The 21,551-nt window shown below is 41.1% G+C and overlaps 1 protein-coding gene across 1 annotated transcript in view; it reads left to right on the top strand.

The window, feature by feature from the left end:
- The window catches only part of atrnl1a (attractin-like 1a), a 311,529-nt gene that overhangs the window by 128,237 nt on the left and 161,741 nt on the right, over positions 1–21,551 (top strand). The window contains 2 exon segments of the mRNA XM_030071000.1: positions 3,172–3,265; positions 18,089–18,141. Of these exon segments, the coding sequence (XP_029926860.1) occupies positions 3,172–3,265; positions 18,089–18,141 (147 nt within the window).

The following is a 21,551-nucleotide window of genomic DNA, read 5'->3' as shown; positions in this document are numbered from 1 at the left end:
TTTACTCTTTCTGTCTCCCGTTCTTGCTCTTTATTTTTTGAAATGTGTGGTGCTGTTGGAAATGAATGTGCGTGTGCTGCTGTGTGAGTGTGTATTTCTCCCTCCGTGCCCATGTTTGTGTGTGCGTGCCTGTGTATGCTTGTGTTGCCTGCCGACTAAATCAATATTGTATTAACAGCAGGGCGACCCATGGCTGGGCTAACACAGCTGTGATTTGTTTATTACTTCAAGTTTAAGAGCCACTTTTTAATGCCTTGTTATCTCGAAAACCTTGCAGCTCAGCATACATCTTAGAAAAGGTTTTCTGTTTTTTCGTGAAGGGTCAATGTAATTTCAAGCAATAGGTCGAAATCGCATTTTGTTGCAGCCTCCGCTGTTGACTTCGCCGACAAAGTTTGTCAAGCCGAAGGACTTCAATTTCACTTTCAACTACACTGACATTTAAATACCCCACTGAAACACTTTTTTTTTTTAAAAACTTTGTGTGTCTGCTCAAACACCTAAATATCTAAACCACTGTTTGTGTCTGGTATACAACCTGTTTTTATTCAGTGGAAGAGATCAAATCAGGCCTTCCCAGGCAGAGGAGAAGGGGGATAGAGGAGGTTGTTTTCCTCTCATTATCCGTCAGTGCCTTAGCTTTACCTTGACCTGAAAGCACCAGTGTTTTATCACAGGCCTGTCTCTGTGCCAATTGGAAAGAATAAGAATAAGCACAAAGTCAAATCTATTGGAGGAGTGGGGCATAAGGAAGGATGGCCTTGTGTGGACATGAACAAACATGCATAACCTCGCAAAAAAATACACGCAAACACACACACACACACACACACACACACCCACACACACACACACACACACAAACACAAACACACAGCGACACAAGCGTACAGAGAATGTTCTTGTTGTTTGTCTCTGCCCTCAGTCAGGCCATGCAGAAATGATTTAGTGTCTAATTACAGGCTCTGTTCCATGTGAATCATCAAGTTACACCATGTTATGTTTTACAAATAACAGAACGATGAAAAAGATTAGGCTCACCAAAACATAGGCCCATATGTCCGCGACTCTAATCAAGTGCAGGACTAGCTAAATAGCCTCTACAACCAAATTTGGCCAGCCCGAAACTTTGTTTTCGTCTCCCCCCCTGAAGGTTTTTTGATAGGACGATAACACATTCTTTATTTTTCTGCAAAATTTAATTACGTCTGAGGTTTGATTTTGAGATACACCACTCATTGTAAGGCATATCAAGAGGCACAGTGAGAAATCTGTTATCCTCTTCTTTTGTTATTCTAAATACCGATTTCACTATCAGATTTGACATTTGGCCTTTCATAAGAAGACTTTTGGCACTTGTGCTGTAATGTGAGTTGATTCTCTAGCTGTGGATACTCAGCCTCCTCTAATCCATGTTTGATTGCACCTTTGGCCTGGCGGTCATCTGAATTCGACCAAGAGAAAGTACACACGATGAAATGTTTCTGATTAAGCCGCATAGGGAACAACTCATCTCAGGGTACCCGATTTTTTTTTTTTCTCTTTGACTGTCCTGCCATTTATATCAAGTTCTCACATCATATTTTTGGATGTGCATGCTCTCCTACCTTGCTTGTGCTATAAATTTGAATTTTGAACCTATTTGATGTTGTCTTGAAAATGCCCAGTGCTGGCAAGTCTTATGTCGACATGATACAGGAACAGTTGAGGGAAAGGAAATAATTCAGTGAGGAATCTGTACCTGGCAGGGAAGAGCAGAAGTGATTCAGAGTTCATGCGTTGCTTTGTGTTTCTCAGCCTTCTCTCTCTCTCTCTCTTACACTCTTTTTTTCTCTCTCTGTCTTACACTCCTCTCCTCTTTATGCTCCTCAGCCCTATTTTTCACCTGGGCTCCAAAAGTAACACCATTTACCTGCAAAATGCAGCTAGATTTTGGGTTTGACAGGTAAATAAAGTGGGGTCACCAGCCAGGTGGTCAATAAATTGGAATTACATCGCAGTGTTTTTAATGTGTACTGGCTGAGAGTAATGTGACCCTCATTATCCACCATACCTAGTGTGACGTTAGCCAATCAAATCAAAGCTGCTTTGCTGTGTGTTACATGTTATTAGAGATGTGGTGACACATTTCCAGTGTTAAGCCTCCAAAAAGAAAACATGAAAGAAAACATCGTCATCATCGTCATCGTAATCATCATCATCATCATCGTCGTCGTCGTCGTCGTCGTCGTCGTCGTCGTCGTCGTCGTCATCGTCAAATTTTGATTTAATCAGAGGGAGAGCAAGATCTTTTCCTCTTTTCCAAGGACCCCCTGAGTACACAGGCACACAACATAATACAAAAGTATAAAAACAATAAAATGTAACAAATAAAATGCAATAAAATATGAAGCTCAAAAGCACAGTATGTACATGATGCATGATGCAGTTTTATGGCTGAATGATGCAGTTTTATAGCAAAAAAGTAAATCTTGGATCCTGCTTACATTCTTCTCTTTCCACCTTTCCCTTTGCCTTCATCCCTTCAACTGGATTATAGCTCATAGCACTGATAAAGAATCATATATACTGATGAATCCATATGTGGAGTGGTATATACAGTATGTATTCTGTATACTGACTGTTCATGGTGTACATTTGCATTGTATGTGATATCCTTTTGTCCTCGTGCAAAGTGTATGTTTCTCTTTATTCTTTTATTCATCCAGGGAATATCGACTGCGCACACATGGTTTTTCCCAGAAACAACATTCATATAATTTCACACATTCAGCCTGAGCTGCCCCTTGCTGGCCACTGTGAAGCTAAACTGGAATAGCTTGGAGTTAAATGCCGTACTGAAGGCGGCTTGACAGTTAGCAGCTGATAGAGGAGAGTGATTCTCATTCAATTTGCCAACTCATATCTTCCCAGCATACATGGTTTCGAACCAGCGGCATTCCAGTCACAAGCCTTCTCTAACTTCTAGGCTAATCCAAGCACAGTCTTGATCTTGTCATCATGTGTTCACCACTGCTACCGAGAGCAGCTCCCAAAGTCTGAGGCTTTGTGATATATCATTGCAGCCATTCTAATTTTGATTTTGACATTAAATCTGTCTCTCCCTCCGCTCCCCTCTCTCTCTTTCTCCCCCTCTCTTCCCCTCTCAATCCCTTGTCTTCTTCTCTCTAGCGTGTAAGTGTAACAGCCATGCCAGCGTATGCCATGTCAACACAGGGAAGTGCTTCTGCACCACCAAGGGCATCAAGGGAGACCAGTGTCAACTGTGAGTATAGAAGCTGACTTTTGAAAAAAAAAAAAAAAATGAAATATGAAACCGAATAGTTAGTCATCTAAAATCCAGATATATCTATATCTGTATCTGTATCTATATCTATCCATCTAGCTGTCTGTCTATCTACCTATCTATCTATCGAGACCCTTCCACACAAAGATACAGAATCATTCATGTAGAAAGACACACACACACACACACACACACACAGACCCTTATTGTCATTTGTGGAGGTGTGGTCCATCAAAGGGTTTCCACCTGTCACCTGTTTGTTAACTGAAGTCAGAAGAGAACAATGCACAATCTAAGTGCACACAAAAGGGGTAGAGTGTGGAAGTCGGGTTGTGTGTGAGTGTGTGTGTGTGTGTGTGCACGTGTAACGGATGTGAGGAAGGAGGGAAGTTCATCAGTGATTCTGTGAGAATGAGTTGTGGGAGGTGTATGCATATGTGTTGGTATGCGTGTGTGTGTGTGTGTGTGTGTCTGTGTGGGTGATAGTGAGCAGCAGGTCAGGCTGGCGTAGATTCAATGAGGATGTGTGATATTGACAGCAGAGTGTGTCCGTGCACACTCTCTGCTGTGTCTTGATTCTATGTGTGTGGCTGTGTTTATTTGCCCCCGACTGTGCCAGCCTTGCCTGCTGCAGCACTGCAATATCCTAAGTGGCTTGGCAGACGAACACGCCATGGAAACAGACTGAAAAATGCTGCATCAATAAATCTAGTGAGCTCAGAAGCATAGGAAGCACAGACAGAGGGTACTTTGGTGTGTGTGTGTGTGTGTGTCTTTGTGTCTGTGTGTGGCTAGGGGTGTTGGCGTGGGGGGATGTAGTGCACTGGTAGTACACCAGAGGGTACAAACAGTATGAAGTATGATGCGACAGACAGAGAAACCAAATGGATTTGCCCACTTTATTTAATCATTTATATCAAATTTCATGTATTATGTATTATAGATACCACAGCATGCGGTGCGTGTGTGTGTGTGCGTGTGTGTGTGTGTGTGTGTGTGTGCAGTAGGTGTTTCATAAACTTTCATTTTGCTTACAACTGCTCTCATTATAGTATAGTAGTTTTGTTAATGTGTTTATTGGGAGGCCCTCATGAGGTATGGGCCTCAGTGGAACCAGCAGAGCAAGTATTCCCTTTATTACAGCTAATTGTTTGTTAATGTGTTTGAATGCTTTCTTTCATTTTGCAGCATAATGTAACTTTGGTATTAAAAGTGCTGTACCACAACAGTTACACAGTTGTCGTTAGTTGTATTACTACTATTACTATTACTATTATGATTATCATTACATCTATAAGAACCATGCTCGGTGTTTTTTTTTTTTTTTTTTAATTTTGTGTGTGTAATGCTTTTTGCTTAGTATGCTGCTTAGGGTAGTTACACTATATGCAGGGTTTAGGCCATACAGAGCCCTAAAGGGTCCTAAAGCAAGTACAGTATGCACTCATACACCGGGCAGTATGACTGAAGACTGGAGGGGAAGGGGTGAGTCCACAAGGCTCAAGTCTGACAGTTCTTGAATCCCAGTACCGGGCGCCGGGTTCTGTCACTTGGTCTCATGGTTTCACACCAACCCTGAACCTCCGTCGGAGTGTGTTGTCCCTCAGGTTTAGGTTATTTTTTTCTCGGCTGTTTAAACTGTTCATATTTCTATTTTTTATATATTCCTTGTTTATAGTGTATATATTGCTTGCTGCTATTTATCATCTATTTATACAGTAAATACTGTGAACTTGGACATTGCCCACATCTATGCACATTATATACATCGATGCACAATGTTTTTTTTTTGTTTTTTTGCACATTGTTTTTTGCACATTGGGTACTTAGATCTTTAGATCTCGAGTGTCATCTTTTATTCTTTATTTTTTATTTATTTAATCTTTTTTCCTTCGGGATGAATAAAGTATCTATCTATCTATCTGTCTGAAGTCAAATAAGCCTCAACCAACTTGATGCTGGTGTGCTTAGCTACAGCCAACACATGAATTAAATATTTTGTTCAGCAATTTTCTTAGTTATAACACAATGCTACCATAGTGGCATTAAGGTGAGTCACTCCAGTTATAATTGGCTTTAACTTTGACCTTCACCATTACTTTGTCTAAGCTTGAATGACAGTCAACTTTAAAGGACCTTTTGACAGTGATTGTTTCTGTTTGTAACAAATATCATTTGCATACGTATGCACAGAATATGCTTTGGTAGCTTAGAGGTTAAGGCTAACTCACCCCAAATCACTCTCATTCATATTGAAACATTTTAGAAGGTCTTTGAAAGTAACAACTTGAAGGCTGATAGAGGATTGATACAGGCAGTTCAATGGTGTCAATACTTGGTGACCATGTACTTTGGTAAAAATACTGATTTCAGGTGGTGATTTTGTCTCATTGGTTAAGGTTAGGATTAGCCATAAGTAGGTTATGGGTTAGGGGAAAGACTGTATAGAATGAATGAATGTTAATTAGAAATTCTGTTGTTGTACTGGGAAACCCAGAATGCACCTCCTCTGTCAGGGAAACCGTTTCCTTGTTCTGTGGTGCGACTTTCAGCCAATCATTGATCTCCACTGTGGGTGGGTTCTACCATCTGAGCCATAAGTCACAACCACAACAAAGCTGAGAAACACAAAGCTGGGGACAGAATTTGAATGCGCCTGCAAAAACGTGTTCTTTTCAAATGCACAATATTGATGGATTTACGCTAATTTATAGGAATTTTTAAATCTCTTAAAGCAGTTTTTTTTTTTTTTTTACATTTTTTGAGCATGCATGGCAGTGAATTGGCCTGAGCTAGCTTTTGAGTTCTTATCTACCAAAGCATACTCTGTGTGAACTGATATTTGTGACTGACAGATTCAGTTCTCATCTTTTCATGAGAAGTCTAAACAGGCCAAAATATTTCTGGTCCTTTAACTCATTTCCTTGCTCCTTCTTTCCACATGTTTCTGTTAAGTACTCTAATTGTATTTCAACTATTGTTGTGGTCTGGCATACACAAACATTAGCCTGCACGCACGTAAAAACAGACACACACCCACACACACTTAGATACATATCACAATCCCATTCTTTGTCACCACATTAAATTGTTTACCCTTGATCCATGCACACTACTGACAATCAGTGTGTTTTGTGCCCGTGCCCGTGGCTGTTTCTGATGGAGCTGCAGGGTCGAGTGTGAGAGAGTGTTGAAATGTCCATGAACCACTACACTCCTGTTAGCTCGGCATTTGTGTCAGGCTTTTGAGCAAATGTTCCTCTTCAGCTCGCGCCGATATTTCATTATTCTGGCGGAGGCTCCACCGAGGCTGACAGCTGAAAGCACAAAATATGTGCATGTGGGTGTACGTGGTTATTTGTGTGGTGTTTATGAGTGTGTTCTGTCTATTTGTATGTGTTCACTTGTGCCTTCCTAAGCCAGTGTGCTGCAGTTCCTTTCACTTTGTTTTATGCCAGCACCCTCTCTCTCTCACCCTCTCCCTCTCTCTCTCGCTCTCTCTCTCTCTCTCTAACTCCCCTTCCCTGCCTCCCTGTCACGTCAAGTTCTCTGCAAATGGCTCTCCTGTCACAGCGCTGTTTGTTTTGCCTGACTCACTCCAAAATGGTGTGCCGAGTAGAGGGCCATTTGTTTGTCGTTTTGATTATGAACGAGCAATTTCCCCCCTGGGGGCGGATGGTAAGCGCCCTCAGGTTACTGCAGGTGTTTGGATGTGTGTGTGTGTGTGTGTGTGTGTGTGTTCAGCATAAACTTGCATACTCCCTGGTAGTGGGGAATAATGGAGCCATTAGGTAAAGCCTTTTGTGTGCGTGTGTGTGAATATATTTTCACTTTCTCTGGTACAAGCCTCAAGTGTCTTTGTCCCACGTCTTCTGTTTCATTCATATTGAGCAGAAAGGCTGCAGAGGTTACATTATTCTTTTCTCTCACTGCCTGTCCTTCCTGTCTCTCTTGAGTGTTTATTATGGAGTGGATTCTCCCAGGGAGCATTTGTCCTTTGCTCCGGTGCTGCCTCACACCACTTTTGTCCTCCCACATCAGCCATACTCACATCAGTAGCTGCCTGTTGTAGACAGCCGTACATATTTGTGGGAAATGTTTGTTTTTGTAGTCCTTGTTGGATTACCTCTCCTGTCCTAACTTTTCAGTGATGGTTTTTCTGTTCTCTTGTCTTCTCTTCAGTGTATCCAGCAAACTCCAGATAAATCTGTGTGTGCCTGTGCATTTGTATCTGTGCCAGTGTGATACGATATTTGTTGTTCGTATGCCGTTCGTTGAGATGAATATGTATCGCTTGCATCCGTCCTCACCTTTGTTTCTCTAAGACAAGATTTTTAAAATTTTCTTTGTTCAGAATTTTTAAGGTTAAAAACTATGGGCCTCATTTAAATGGATTAAATTTGATACTAAAAGCTTTTAATAGCGCTGTGTGTGCTCTATGGTGCAAAACAAGACAAGGACGCTGTTCCTCAAGCACAGTCTCATACAATGGCAGAGTTTCAAATGAGAGGGAAGTCAAAAGGTTTATCATTCATTAAAAACAAAACAAATGCACACAGTGTGAATCCAGGGAGAGGGAGGGAACAACTTGCATAGTCCTCTAAACAACAACAGGGTTTCTGGGAAATGTGATCAATTATGAGAAACTTTACCACTAAGAATACCAAATACCCTTGCCAGTTATCTTAGCCTCATTTGTTTGTGTTAATTCCAAGGTATCACAATAACTTGATATTGATTTGGTGATCTTTTGAAAAAGTTAGCAGTAGCATGCCTGCAGTTATTGAACATAGCCAACTCATCTGGTTACGTTTGAAAATCGTGTTGTATGTAGATCTCCTTGTGAAGAAAGCAATGACACGACCAGAGTTGGCATTCAAGCATTATGATGTCTCCAGTTTCATTTCTGAAAAGCCCACACAGACACTCTGTCATTGCTGTGTCTGAATTTGGTCATCTCGCCCACAGTCTGTTGACCTTTTCCCTCTGTTTGTGTTTGCAAACAACAGTTCTCAGGTAGATGAAAGTCATCCTTTCACATCTTCTTTTCAGAGTTTATGGATTTGTTGGTTTGGAAATGCTGCAAATACCAAGCACAGCTGAAACAAACTTGCAACGAAGTTCAGTTTGTACAAATGTCACATATGACACTCATGTAACATAGCTGTACTTGCTCGAAACCTCTCTCAACCTTAGGACAAGCTGGATACAAGAACATGTATCACTTAAAGGGATATTTCACACCTTTTTTTTTTATTATTAAGTATATTATTAGACTTTCCTCCCAAATGGTATGTAGGGCAGCAGTGATGCTTTCCTCCGCTCACTGTTCTTGTTATGCTGGATACTGGCTGAATGGCCTCAGTGCTAATTATTAATATCCTGCTATTGTTTACCGTATTTCCCCAATTAATAGCCTGGGCGTTTAATATGCAAAATCAACTTGGACCCCAGGCGTTTAAAACAACCAGGCGGCTATTCGCTGCAGGCCTTTATTTATTTTTACACAGACCTGCACCAGGCCATTATTGTGATGACAGTTACTGTCCAACATATTTATAGTCGGTCGATTTAAGATTACGGTACACCCTTTTTTTTCCTAACGTTAGCTAGCTCTCTTATTTTGACAGAAAACGGAAGTGCCGCACAGTTATTGTGCGGCTAACTGTTTACTTCTGCAAAAATGAGCTGAATAGCCTTGTTTTGGGTTACCTCAATATAATGCAAATAATCGCCCCGGTGGTTATTTGGGTGGGCGTTTAATATGCAAAATGGGTGCAGACCCCCGGCGTTTATAAGAACCAGGTGGCTATTTGCGGCCGTCAGTCTTCTTCAGATATAATGCAGAGCGCACAACGACCTAAAACAAAGTATTAAAAAAAATCAGACAAACATAATATACTGTCTGTCCAATTAATATGTATTTAATCAATAATTAAGTCCAAGGAAGTGAGGACTTAGATTTTAATGTTTTGACATTGATATTCAGTACACTGTGATGCTCTGTGCAGTTAAAATAATTAGAAAATATTTTTTTTATGATGACATCAAATAATAATCTGAACCATGTTAATTCAAGCCCTCTGAGTGTCAACAGTATATCAGCTGATAAATGGGATCTCAAAACATAAAGAGGGTGATGATGTCTGTGACAGTCATGTCACTAAAGTGCCAACACTACTGCATGAGTCACACAGTCCATACATAAAATACAGTTAGAACAGTTTGCTTACCCAATTACCATCAGCTGATTTCTCAATGAGACTTATATACAGATACAGTTTTCACTCAAATGTATTATTCATTATTGTAAGTTTTGCCTATATTTAATTATTTCTAGCATTATTAGTGTGTGTAAGTGGGGTATATGTGCTTCTCACAAGAACATTAACCAGCTTTCTCCCAAAGTCTGCACGCTACTTTCTCTCTCACCCCCAAGTTGCTTTGTCTGTCTGATTGATTGTGTTGATTTAGCTTTAATCGGCTGCCTCTCCAAATGTAAAGAGCTCTGCTAATTGACTGCTAATTTGAATCTTTCACTGCATTTGACTGTGGAGAGAAAGATTTAGTGTGTGTGTGTGTGTGTGTGTGTGTGTGTGTATGTGCGTGTGTGTGTGTATGCATGCATTTGCATTTGTGCGAGTGTGTTTGTTTGCGTTAGAAATGTACTTTCTGATTGCGCTAACATTTTAAAACGTTTTCCTCACTGATTCCATCACCTTCATAAAAATCAATCTCTCTCTCTTTCTCTCTCTCTCTCTCTCTCTCTCTCTCTCTCACACACACACACACACACACACACACACAGACACACATTTTCTTTCTCTCTCACTCATTCAAGCAGAAGCCGCAACAACGTGATGACCTTTAATCTCCAGCTTGTCCATCTTTGCAAAAGGTTTACAGGGACAGCAGGGAGAGCAGCACACTTGTTACTTACTGTATGTGTGTGGATGTGTGTGTGCCAACACTTCTGTGCTGGAGTCAGAGTGTGTTTTAAGTGATGAGGCGGTCAGCTCCTGTGTGGTCCTTATCTCGTCCCCATTAGGCTCCTGTAAGCAGCTTAAGTGTCCATCCCCTTTTTATTAGCTCTTTTTGTCCAGGACTTATTGCCCCCCAAGAGAGAAAGCAGTGTCCCTCTAGTCCTCTCTTTAGCCTCCTGCAAGCCGCCTTATCCCCTTTAAACTGGCTTTGCATGTAGGACTCAGCAGCATATATCACATATATCACAGCACAAATATTCTTGGCTGGTGGTGGTCCTTCACAAACTTTGCATTTTGTTAATTGATAAAAATAAACTCTTAACACTTCTATTTTTGAAAGCATTCTTTGCAGCATTTTTTCACACCTGCCTAAAACTTTTGCACACTATTGTAGGTTTTAGATTGTATTTGGCTCTAAACAGAGCCCAAGGCGATATCTGACGTCATTCTTCACAATAAATCATCTTGTGCTGATACAGACTTAGTCCTCAACATGAGGCCCTTTGTGGCAATCAGCAGTGTCCAACTCCAAGACTTCAACATCACAGAGCTCTCTTGAGGTGGTGTCCTTTGTGCAAGTTCCTTCCTAGATGCCAAACTGTGCTGCTAATAACCCGCTCTGATACTCTGATTCCCTTCTCCAGTTCTCAGAGCCTGTCTTTGTTTCCTCCTTTCGTGCTGAAGCGTCTTCACCCCCTGCATGTCCTGCAGACAGACTGAAAAAAGACAACAGTGCTAAATTGCTTTTCCCTGTCCTTAAATGTGTGTTTGTTTTGCTGAAATGTCCCTCTCAGATCAATTATAAAGCTGCATTTGGGGATTTTTGCAGTGTGCCTTTCCTGCTGTCCCCTCATATTTTGAAATGATTTTAAAGTGAATCTGCTCGTGTCCAAGAGTTTAGGCATGCTCGGATATCGTTTGTAAGCTGGTTTACAAAGCCATCTTGGTGTTTATTCACACACCCCATTTCAACTTACTAGTCTATCTTAACTTAAAAAAAAAAAAAAAAAAGCTTATGAAATGACAAGACACACTTTATTCCTAAAAATGGCATGGCCTGTGTCTTGTGCAAGTGCTTTTCTTTTTCATTTGGTCCTGTTGCATCTGACTTTCCCCTTCTCTTTTTCTACCCTACACACACACACACACACACACACACACACACACACACTTCCCTCCCACTTTCTCTCCCTGCAGTTAATGTCGCTTATGTCTATGGTGATGCTGTAAGGCTACTGCTGGCCAATCATCAATATCAGTTACCCAGGCTAATGTTACGCAGAGCTGATTGTTGATTGATTTGACAAGATTTAGGCTACCGACTCTGGGTCAGTGTGTATCTGGATATGAAGAGCTCATTTGCTGATGTCAATTAAAACCATGTTTACTCGGAGAGGTCAAGGTTAATTTCCTTAATTTCCTAATACCATTAGCGAGCCTGCATGAATGGATTAATGGATTAAATTTTAGGCTTTTGAAAAGGTAGGCTGTCAAGTATTTTCAAGTCAAAAGGCTCAAGTGCAAGTGAAATCATGAGACACTGGTGTTAAGGACAAAGCCAAGTTACAAGTATTGATTTTGCCAAGTCAAGTCTAAAGTCATCAAATTTTAGATTTGAGTCTGAGTCAAGTCCAAGTCATGTAACTCAAGTCCACACCTATGCTAAATTGTCTTTGGCTCACCTCTAAGGATGGGAATTAAGATTAGGCAAAGCAACATAATGGATAACTGCTTGGAATTGTATTTTTCTTTTCTTTTAAAAATGAAAGTACACCATGCTCTATTTACTTCATTCATCTGTGGGCTGTGGTGAAGCCATTTATGGAAAGTTTGGAAGCCCTCCACTGCCTCCTATTCTTGATATACTGAAAAATTCAATTCAACCATATCAAGGAGTAGTATGTAGAACTTGACCTATTAAAATATTTTTAAATGACCATAGTCTGTCACCACTTTGCTGAACTGGTGATCTATAAAAATAACCATGAGTGCCAAGTTTCCCCACTTTTTGCCTCATCTGCCTGTTGTTGTTGTTGTTGTTGTTGTTGTATTTGGGACATTTCTGAGTGTTAATAGTTCTGTCACTCTGTGTATGAGGGCTGAGGTCCTTTTAAGACTTAAACGAACAGCCAAAACACAAAAAAAGATATTTCCCCACTCATACTTAGTGGAGTCTACTCAGTCATAGTTTCTGTGTGATTTGGCAATGTTTCCAGTCCAGTCTTGGTCCTCCCTGTCTCCCACCATTCCAGCATGCTGGGGCTGGATGGATATTGCTTTGTGAGCTAAAACAAATTGACATGTGACAAACTCAACAGCAACAGCAGCTTCCAAAAACAGTGGCATATACCCGGCATATACCACAGCCCTCAGAGGTGAAGATTTATAACTTTATCTGCCCTCAATTCAGGGCAGACAGATACAATTTGTCTGTGTTTTTCAGCAGGCAGTTGTTCCCAATAAACCTCTTTGCTACTCATGTATCTGTGTCATTGTTAGTACCCATCCAGCCCCCATCATATTGGGGTAACAACAGACTGGAAAACTCACCAAATCACATAGAACTGATGTAGATGGATAGTTTGCAAGGGCAAGTACATTTTTTGGGATTTGGGCTCTTTAAAACATTTTTTTTTTTTTTTTTTTTTTTTGAGTACAATGAACACCATGCTGATTTACTTTAACAGATGCCACAAAAGTATGCAACTTGCTGGAAAAGTTGAAGCCAACATTGGATCTGAGAGAAGAGTCCCAGGTTTCCAACAAGGATTTTGAAGTTGGAGAGCCTTTTAAACTTTTTTTTTCCTATTCAGAAGAGGTTTCCCAGTATATTCAGAAGAGGTTACCCAGTTCCCATTTGTTTGTATGTAACATAATTTACGTAGGTGCAGTTATCTCTTCGTTTCTTCAAAACAGTGCAGTGTGGATTCCATGTAGCTTGCTTTTCCAGGTAATGGTGGACTTGAAAAAAAGAAAATATATGACAGCAAAATGAAGTACAAATAGGACTTGCTCACAAATGAGTCAGTGTAGCCCTGGCTGATAACAATGGATCACTTAGCCTTATCTCTAAATTTGGGATATAATGTGGAAAACGCCTGCAGCTCTTGCCAATGATCTCTGTGTCTCTGGGACACAGCTGCAAAATCTGCTTTACCACCAGCACCAGTAGTGTCATTTGAAACATCCAGTGATGTAGTTGGGGTCACTGAGGAACTACAGGCAAATTCAGCTTGGTTAGCCAGGGAGCGCGCTCTAGATGCCGCTCAAAACAAAACTCCCTTGTTGCTTCTGTTGCATACTAGATGATTTCCAACAGTGACAATGGCATCATGGCAGTGTGAGTGCAGAGGATTTTATGGCTGTGGATTCTTTTTACAGCGTTTTGGCTGACTCGGATAGTCATATTTATTTAAGCCAGTATATATGGCATCCAGTCACAATTTGGCGATGGGGCACCTTCCCACAGGATTGTGTAGTCACCACTCCCTCTCATCATTCGTTCGACCACCACTGCTCTCCCTCTAACACTTCTGCTCAGCTCACTTACGCTACCTGTCTTTCTAGCATGAACGCACATTTGTTGTTGGTAAATCTAATCAAATACAATTTATATAATTTTTCAATTTTCTGATGGAAGAGTGACGTTTTTAAGATGGCATTCTGACATTTTGTGTACAGACCTGGACAAGCTGAGCGACCAGGGCAGGTTTTGGAATGATTTGGACAACGAACCAGTGCATCCTAGTACATTTAGGCACTGCTGGAACAGCACTGTGAGCAAAAGAACTCTGATTTCTCTTCCAATGTAGCACACAGAGAAAAATGTATTGCTTTAGTTGATTTCATGTACCATGAACACTGGACTTACACGTAAACAGTGGCGAAATTTTTCCTTTGAAAGAAGGAAAGAGGTAAAGAGTAAGTTTGCCTGTTTTCTGTTCAAGATATAAATGATCTATTGCTATAATTACATTTATTATCATGTTCAGTAATGTTTTCTACAAAGCCATTTGGCGTGGGAAAATCTTTGTTGTTTCACCCAATTGGCATGTCCTTCACACTGGTGATGGGAGTGTGTGGGAAGGTGGTGAAGTGAGATCTTGCATAGTATGCCTTTGAGTGTCAAGGTTGGGAAAAATGACTGATGAAAATATTTTTCTTGCTGCATTCACATTATCTCTCTTCTTGCTTTTAAGCAAAGACAGTTCATTAAGTAGACCTACGCTTTGCTCCTCTACATTGTAAAATATGTGTCATAGTATTTTGATGTTAAATCAGTACTCTTAACAAAGCCATAACATCTTGACTGGGGCCATGTCTTTTAATGTTAAAGGAATGTATCACTCTAGAGTTTGACTGTACTCTGTTAAACTGGCTACTGCACTGCTACTGGCACAAAAATGTCCTCCTACTTTTCTTGTTTTATTGTTGTTCTAAACTCCTGATTCAGGGTGGAAGCTTTGTGAGGCAGCCATGGGATAAGGCCTTGTCCTTGGCCAGGGTTTATAAAAGAATGAAATATTCAGCGGCCAGCGCTGCTCTGTGACCCACCTGCTAAGGCACCAGAAGAGAATTCACAAACACCCCATTGAGCACTAGGGCAGTAAACCTTGCCTGCTCTCTTGTTCCCCCTCGGCCTCTCCAATTTTTCCTCTCACTTTCAAACTCTGTCATTCTTTTTCTCTGTGCTCTTTTGTGCTCCATTTCTTGTCTTCGTCTTGCCCTCTCTTTCGCCCCTCACCTACCTCCCTCTGTCTTCTGGCTTTCTCTCAGTTCCATTGTGGAGATTTTTTCTACTTCTCTGATACATTTTTTGTGGCGCTGTGGCAGTAACAATAAACACCCTTTTGTTTTCCTTCTTGAACTCTACCAGATGGCTAAATGCCATGGGCAGCACTCACAGACAAAGGCAAAGTAAGTTTCATCCGACTCCATCAGAACAAAACAAAACAAAAAAACCTTTAAAGACGGGTTTGAAGCCTTGATATTACAATAACAATGAGATTTAGTCCTGTTATCTAATTTTTTCCCACATATTTTTTTTTCCTTTTGGACTGCAGTTGAAGTTTAATAACTGTCTTTTGTTCTCCTGTGCCAAGCCATAATTTCCCTAACTACGGTCTGAGCTACTAAAGGGTGCACTCAATCTATCTTGACACTTTAATAGCTTCGGAAATGTGCATATTGTTCCTTGATGATGAGTGAAACCCTTGTAACCCCGATTTTTTAAAAAAAAATCTTTTAAATTGACATCATCCTTAAGGGCCATAATGTTCGAAGACCACAGGGCCTTTGAAGCCCATGAAAATCCTGTTATGTATTTTCAAAAATTTACTAGGACTCCGCAGGACTCCACCTTGTTTTTTTTTCTCCTAATCCTGGGGATAGAAAATCATTCTGGTTGTTAGAGAGATGTTTCCACAACCTCCTCTCTGCAGTCGCTGAGCTTGGCTTCTGAGGATCTGCCTTCCGCTGGTTTGAATCCAACCTCTCAGGGAGATCCTTCAGAATGCTACTGCTTGTCCACAGGGTACCTCAAGGGTCAGCGCTTGGTCCCCTTCTCTTTTTATATAGACCACCTCTCTTGGTGCAGTCATCCGCTCACATGGCTTTTCATATCACTCTTATGCTGATGATACCAAGCTCCTCCTATCGTTCCATCTTGACGACCCCACAGTCTCGGCACGACAATCAGCATGCCTCACTGATATCTTGGCATGGATGAAGGAACGCCACCTTCAGCACAACCTGCCAAAGACTGAGCTCCTTGTCATCTGGGCCAGTCCCTCGGTACAACAACAGATCAGTATCCAACTGGATTCTACACAGCTCATTCCCACAAAATCTGCCGAAGACTTGTGAGTCATCATTGACGACCAATGAACATGTGGCTTCTGTGGCTCACTCACGCTGATTTGCCCTGTACAACATCAGGAAAATCAGACCGTACCTGCCTGAACATACAGCACAACTCCTGGTACAGGCGCTTGTGATTACACACTTCGAAAACTGCAACTCCTTACTGGCAGGGCTCCCAGCGGGCATGCTCAAGCCGCTGCAGATGATCCAGAACATGGCGGTGTGTCTGGTGTTCAACCAGCCCAAAAGAGCACACATCACTGTACTGCTCATATCCCTCCACTGGCTCCCAGTTGCTGCTCTTATCAAATTCAAGTCCTTGACACTGGCCTACAAAACAGCAACCAAAACTGATCCTACCTACCTGGACTTCCTCTTTCAGGTTTACACTCCGTCCTGCCCACTTTGATCCTCCATGGATCGGTGCCTGGTGCTTCCAGCACAACAAGGCCCTAAATCACGAGCTAGACTCTTCTCTTCTGTGGTTCCTCGGTTGTGAAATGAGCCACCAAACTGCATTTGATCTGCAGAGTCCCTCTCAGTCTGGATGAGAAGGCTAAAAACCCTGCTCTTTAGGGAACACCTTCACCACTAATGGATTGCATAATCCCCCATTAAAAAAAAAAAAAAGCTGCTTAGTTCCCTCCTTTATGCACTTTATCTTTATGCACTGCCTGCATTCCCTCTTTTCACTGCCTTGTAGCAATGCCTTGTAGCACCTTTGTCCTTTAGACTCGAACCAGAGTTTTATGGCACTCAATGTTGTTGTTCTCTCCTGAATAGATCTTTGCTTGTGGTGTAAAAAAAAAAAATCTCATATGTACGACACTTTGGATAAAAGCGTCTGAAAAATGTGAATTGTAATTGTAAAGGTCAAATAGACCAGCAACAACCAGTTAGTTTGCCCTCGAACAAGATTTCTAAAGTGAGACAATAAACCGAAATCTGCTCACTTGTGTAAATCACAGTGCATAAGAGTTTTACAAAATGCCTAAATTGTAAAAATGTAACTTCTTGAAGTAAAATAAGTGTTTTTCCACCTTTTCAGGTGTTCAAAATGTATCCTTCGATATCAGTTTAATTTCAGCACCAATTCTGCTCTGTCTGATTGAGATGTTGTGGTGTTTTGCTTCTGCTATAGGCAACTGAAGGATGGCTGTTTTCTATACGGCTCCGCACTAACCAATGTTGTTTCATTCCAGAGGGAGAAATCAACCTTTGAGTGAAAAAAGGCAGGCAGGATGAAAAAAAGTTGGATTAATAAATAATTTACTACTACGTCTACCACTGTGGTCTTGAGATTGCTACAGACTTTCAGCATTTTCATACATGCAGTTCATCTCCATTTTGGAAATATTCACCTATGAATCAGTGTTTTCCCTCCTTCACAGATGCATATTTGCATTTTTTGAATGGAGCCCTTCAATTGGTCAGCATGGCAGATTAGAGACTTCAAGAAAGCTTTCACCCCGGCTTGTGTTACTCTCTCTATAACTGTTGTTCAAGGTGTTCTCTCTGATAATTATGTGTGTGTGTGTGTGTGTGTGTGTGTGTGTGTGTGTGTGTGTATGTGCCCCTGGGTAAAAGAGAGAAGCTATGGCCAGACAGGGCTGTCAAGGGAAATCACCTCACATAGGACTAGGAGAGGACAATACCTGCAGCAGGGGCTCACCGGACACACACACACATACACGCACGCATGCACGCACGCACCTGCACACACACACACACACACACACACACACACACACACACACACACACACACACACACACACACACACACAGAAATTTGTCTTTGCACAAGTTAAACCTTGTTGAATGCTAATGTCATTATTCTTTCTCTCTCTCTCTGTCTCTCTCTCTCTCCCTCATCCCCTCTCTCTCTCTCCCTCTCTCTCTCTCTCTCTCTCTTCCTCTCTCTTTCTACCCATCTCTCCCTCCCTCTGTTGTTCCAGATGTGATTCAGAGAACCGTTACCTAGGTAACCCTCTCCGAGGAACATGTTATTGTAAGTATCCCGCTGCCGCTACACCTGAGTCTCACTCACCTCTGTGGCCTTCAAACACACACACACACACACACACACACAAACACACACACACACACACACACACACACACACACACATACACACACACACACACATACATTTATTCGCCATACTCCCCTCTCAACTCCTGTGTACACACACCAATGCACACACAGCTGTATCAGCATCAGAATCAGGCTTTATCGGCCAAGTATGTAATACAAACAAGAAATCTGGCTTCGGTTGAAAGCAATAGCTCCCATTTCAACATTTTCATACCTACTACAGTGTTTCCCATACACACTCCACCAAAACATACATCCATTCATGTACATGCAAAACCCAGTGGTACAAAACAAGTGCAAGATGCAGGATGTGAATTATAAAAACAGCTGCAAATTGAAAAGTCCAGTAAAAGTAATAGAAAAGAGGTGTGAAGTATACCAAAAATATAAAAACAGGTAAGTTCTTTAGTCTTTCCCTCCATATGTTTGTGTGTTTGTTACATAATTGGTATGGTGTGTTTAGTTGCTCTGCACACTAAAAAAAAAAAAAAAAGAAAGTAATATTAAATAAATAAAAAGGAAAGTTTCATGGGCAGTGGAAGTAGCCTAGTTTAGAGAAGTGTGCTGGTTATCAAGGGTTCATCACTTTGAATCCCTGAATTGGTGGAAAATGTGGGTGGAAAAAATGAACACACACACACACACACACACACTTTCTTCAATCACAGTCAAGGTACCCTTAAGCAAAGCACTTAACCCACAACTGCCCCAGTTGGTTTCACTGGGCAGCTCCCAGGTGTGAACTGTGGAAGTGTGATGCAGAACGCTGCCAGCAAAGAGCAAGTGTGCTCCATTGACATTCCTTGGATAAATTAGCATTAAAAACTTATTAAACTTTGCCATACACCGACCTGATCTATTTAATAAGGGGAAAAGAATACAATGGAATGGTTAGAAATAGAAGAGGAGAGAGAGAGAGAGAGAGAGAGAGAGAGAGAGAGAGAGTGAGAGCGTAATAGAGAGAGAGAGAGTGAGAGAGAGAGCGCCAGTGTGTGTGTCCAGACTTTTATTTTTCCGTTTCCATATGCTGGCATGGATCACATCGACTTAGCTCATTTACAACAAATTGCTTCCTTTCAAAGGGCAAACGAAGGAGGAATGCTTTTGTCAAAACAGATGTTTTGTGGCACACACAAACCCGTGCACCCGCTCGCCACTCTTCCCACACACACACAGATGCTCTGACTCCACATCAATTTTAAGATTATAGCACTCTAAGATAAAGTTCAAGTCCTGTCAATGTCAATAGCCCTCTGGTTTGAGTGGGGCTATCACGACATCAATGAGTGAGGCTAGAAAGGCTAGAGCAATCAGACAAGTCAGGATACAAACTACACCGGTCACTTCAAATATGCCTTTGATGCTGTCCAACAACTTCTATTCAAGTATGTGGTTGAAAATGGCAACATGGCCTCTCTTGTGTTGCTGGATTCAAAGCCACTTATGTTTCCTTTAAGGCAATGATTGAATCTGAAAACTAGTTGAGCAAATGCTGGCCATTTGAGTACACCACTCAGTTCAGTCAATTTTATAGACATTAAAGCCAGGAAATAAAAAACTGTCTGTGATGTCATCTGAATCGAGGGATATTCCACTTCAGGCAAAGCACAGAGAGAACAGCTCTTAAATCCTTATAAATGAATGAAAACTATGTGCTCCATGTCTGCTGGCATCAGAACTGAGGTGTGAAAGCACTAGGTGGCACCAATGCAATGCCCTTTTAGTGCCCACTGGTAAATACATGGGCACAGAGAAAGCAAATGTCAGGCACACACACAGACATGCTAAGACACTTTTAAAGGCCCCTTATAGGTTTTAAAAGACATCACTATGGCCACAGCTGAAGTGGTGTTTGTGTTTCTGATGTATTTGACTACATTATCTTCTGCCATTAATGTGACATTATCTCTCTGCTGTCTAGGAAAAGGGGAGTAGCTCTGTTTGAAAAAGACCAAGCACACCCACACACTTACACACGCATGCACGCTCACACAGAGTTATGTAATATAAATGGCACATTTAAAAGCCATCCATTTCCTGTATGTTGAGTAAAGCAGCTGCAGTTGAGATATGGCCGAGGTCAATATTGGCCTTCAGACGTCACTGCGAGAAAGGCACAGAGGTGCTATTGATGGAAAAAATGCTTTATCTCTATCTGGGAAAATCTCATACAATATATATATGGGTGACAGTACTATCCTTGCTGGAGAGTCTGACACTTTAAAGAAGTTTTTAGACACCTGCCCTGCCTGTGGATAGCTTTGATACATTCAGTTGGTGAAATGTTTTCGGACAGGTGACAGCAGAGAGCATAATTGGACTATGAGGAGACAGTAGTGTGACAGCTTAGTGTTAGCCCTTGTGGTGGGATCAGTGCTGTCCAAGATGGTCCAAAGCAGTCCCTGAAGACTTGCACACAGTCACTGTTTTCAATATGCAGGCCAAGAGTCCAGCATATTTTTGGTATATATATGTTACTTTTCCATGCTACTGGTTGCTATTATGTTTTGCTTAATTGATTTTGCTGAGTTATTTTTAATTATAATAATAATAAACTGTGCAGCTGAAAATAACTAAACCATTTATTTCAATTTAAGGATTTTATAACTAATAGAATTAAACAATAGTGAGTGATTAAATTATGGTAACTCAGCTATTCAGTTTCGATAGCTAACATTTTGGGACGTTGCACAAAGAACACAATACCAAAACTATATTGTACTATAATGGAAATAATTACAATTGAAATAATGTGCCAACATTTTTTCTCGAAAGTAAAGGTAACCTTGGTCAGTATTTCTTCAGCTGCAGTGCAAAGTACGACAGGCCTGAAGCATGCCAGCCATGTGGTTGAGTGCTTGTCTGCTTTGTAGGTCAGGAGCCCCAACAGAAACCACTTAAAGGGTTAGAAGGTCCAGGAGTTGAGGTTGAGCACCAGCCTCGAACTTAATAAAGGTGGATTGAAAGCCATTATCTAATCCAAAGAGCCACTCAAAGGTGAACAACCAACCTTTGCAACCAATTTTTTTTTTTTTTTTTTTTTTTGATGTAAAGGGACCATTATAGACAGTGGCTATAAATCTGTTCAGTACTTCTCTCTTTCTGTTGTGGACTGTGGCCACTGCATTTCTTCAGTCTCCCAACAATTCACCTCAGCTCTTTGATCAGAATGAGCATCTTAGAAGCAACAACATGAGAGCCAGCTATCAAGATCTAGAATACTAAACTAAAGTCAAGATGATTTATAATGTTAAGTGTGAAGCTGACTTATCTTAATATGCACTCTGATTTTGTCATATCTGCAAGCAATAATTTTCTGCCCTT

The sequence above is a fragment of the Myripristis murdjan genome, chromosome 15 (genome assembly GCF_902150065.1).
Source record: "Myripristis murdjan chromosome 15, fMyrMur1.1, whole genome shotgun sequence".
Lineage (NCBI taxonomy): Eukaryota > Metazoa > Chordata > Actinopteri > Holocentriformes > Holocentridae > Myripristis > Myripristis murdjan.
Note: the sequence above shows the minus strand (reverse complement) of the source record. Positions and strands in the feature narration are given on the sequence as shown.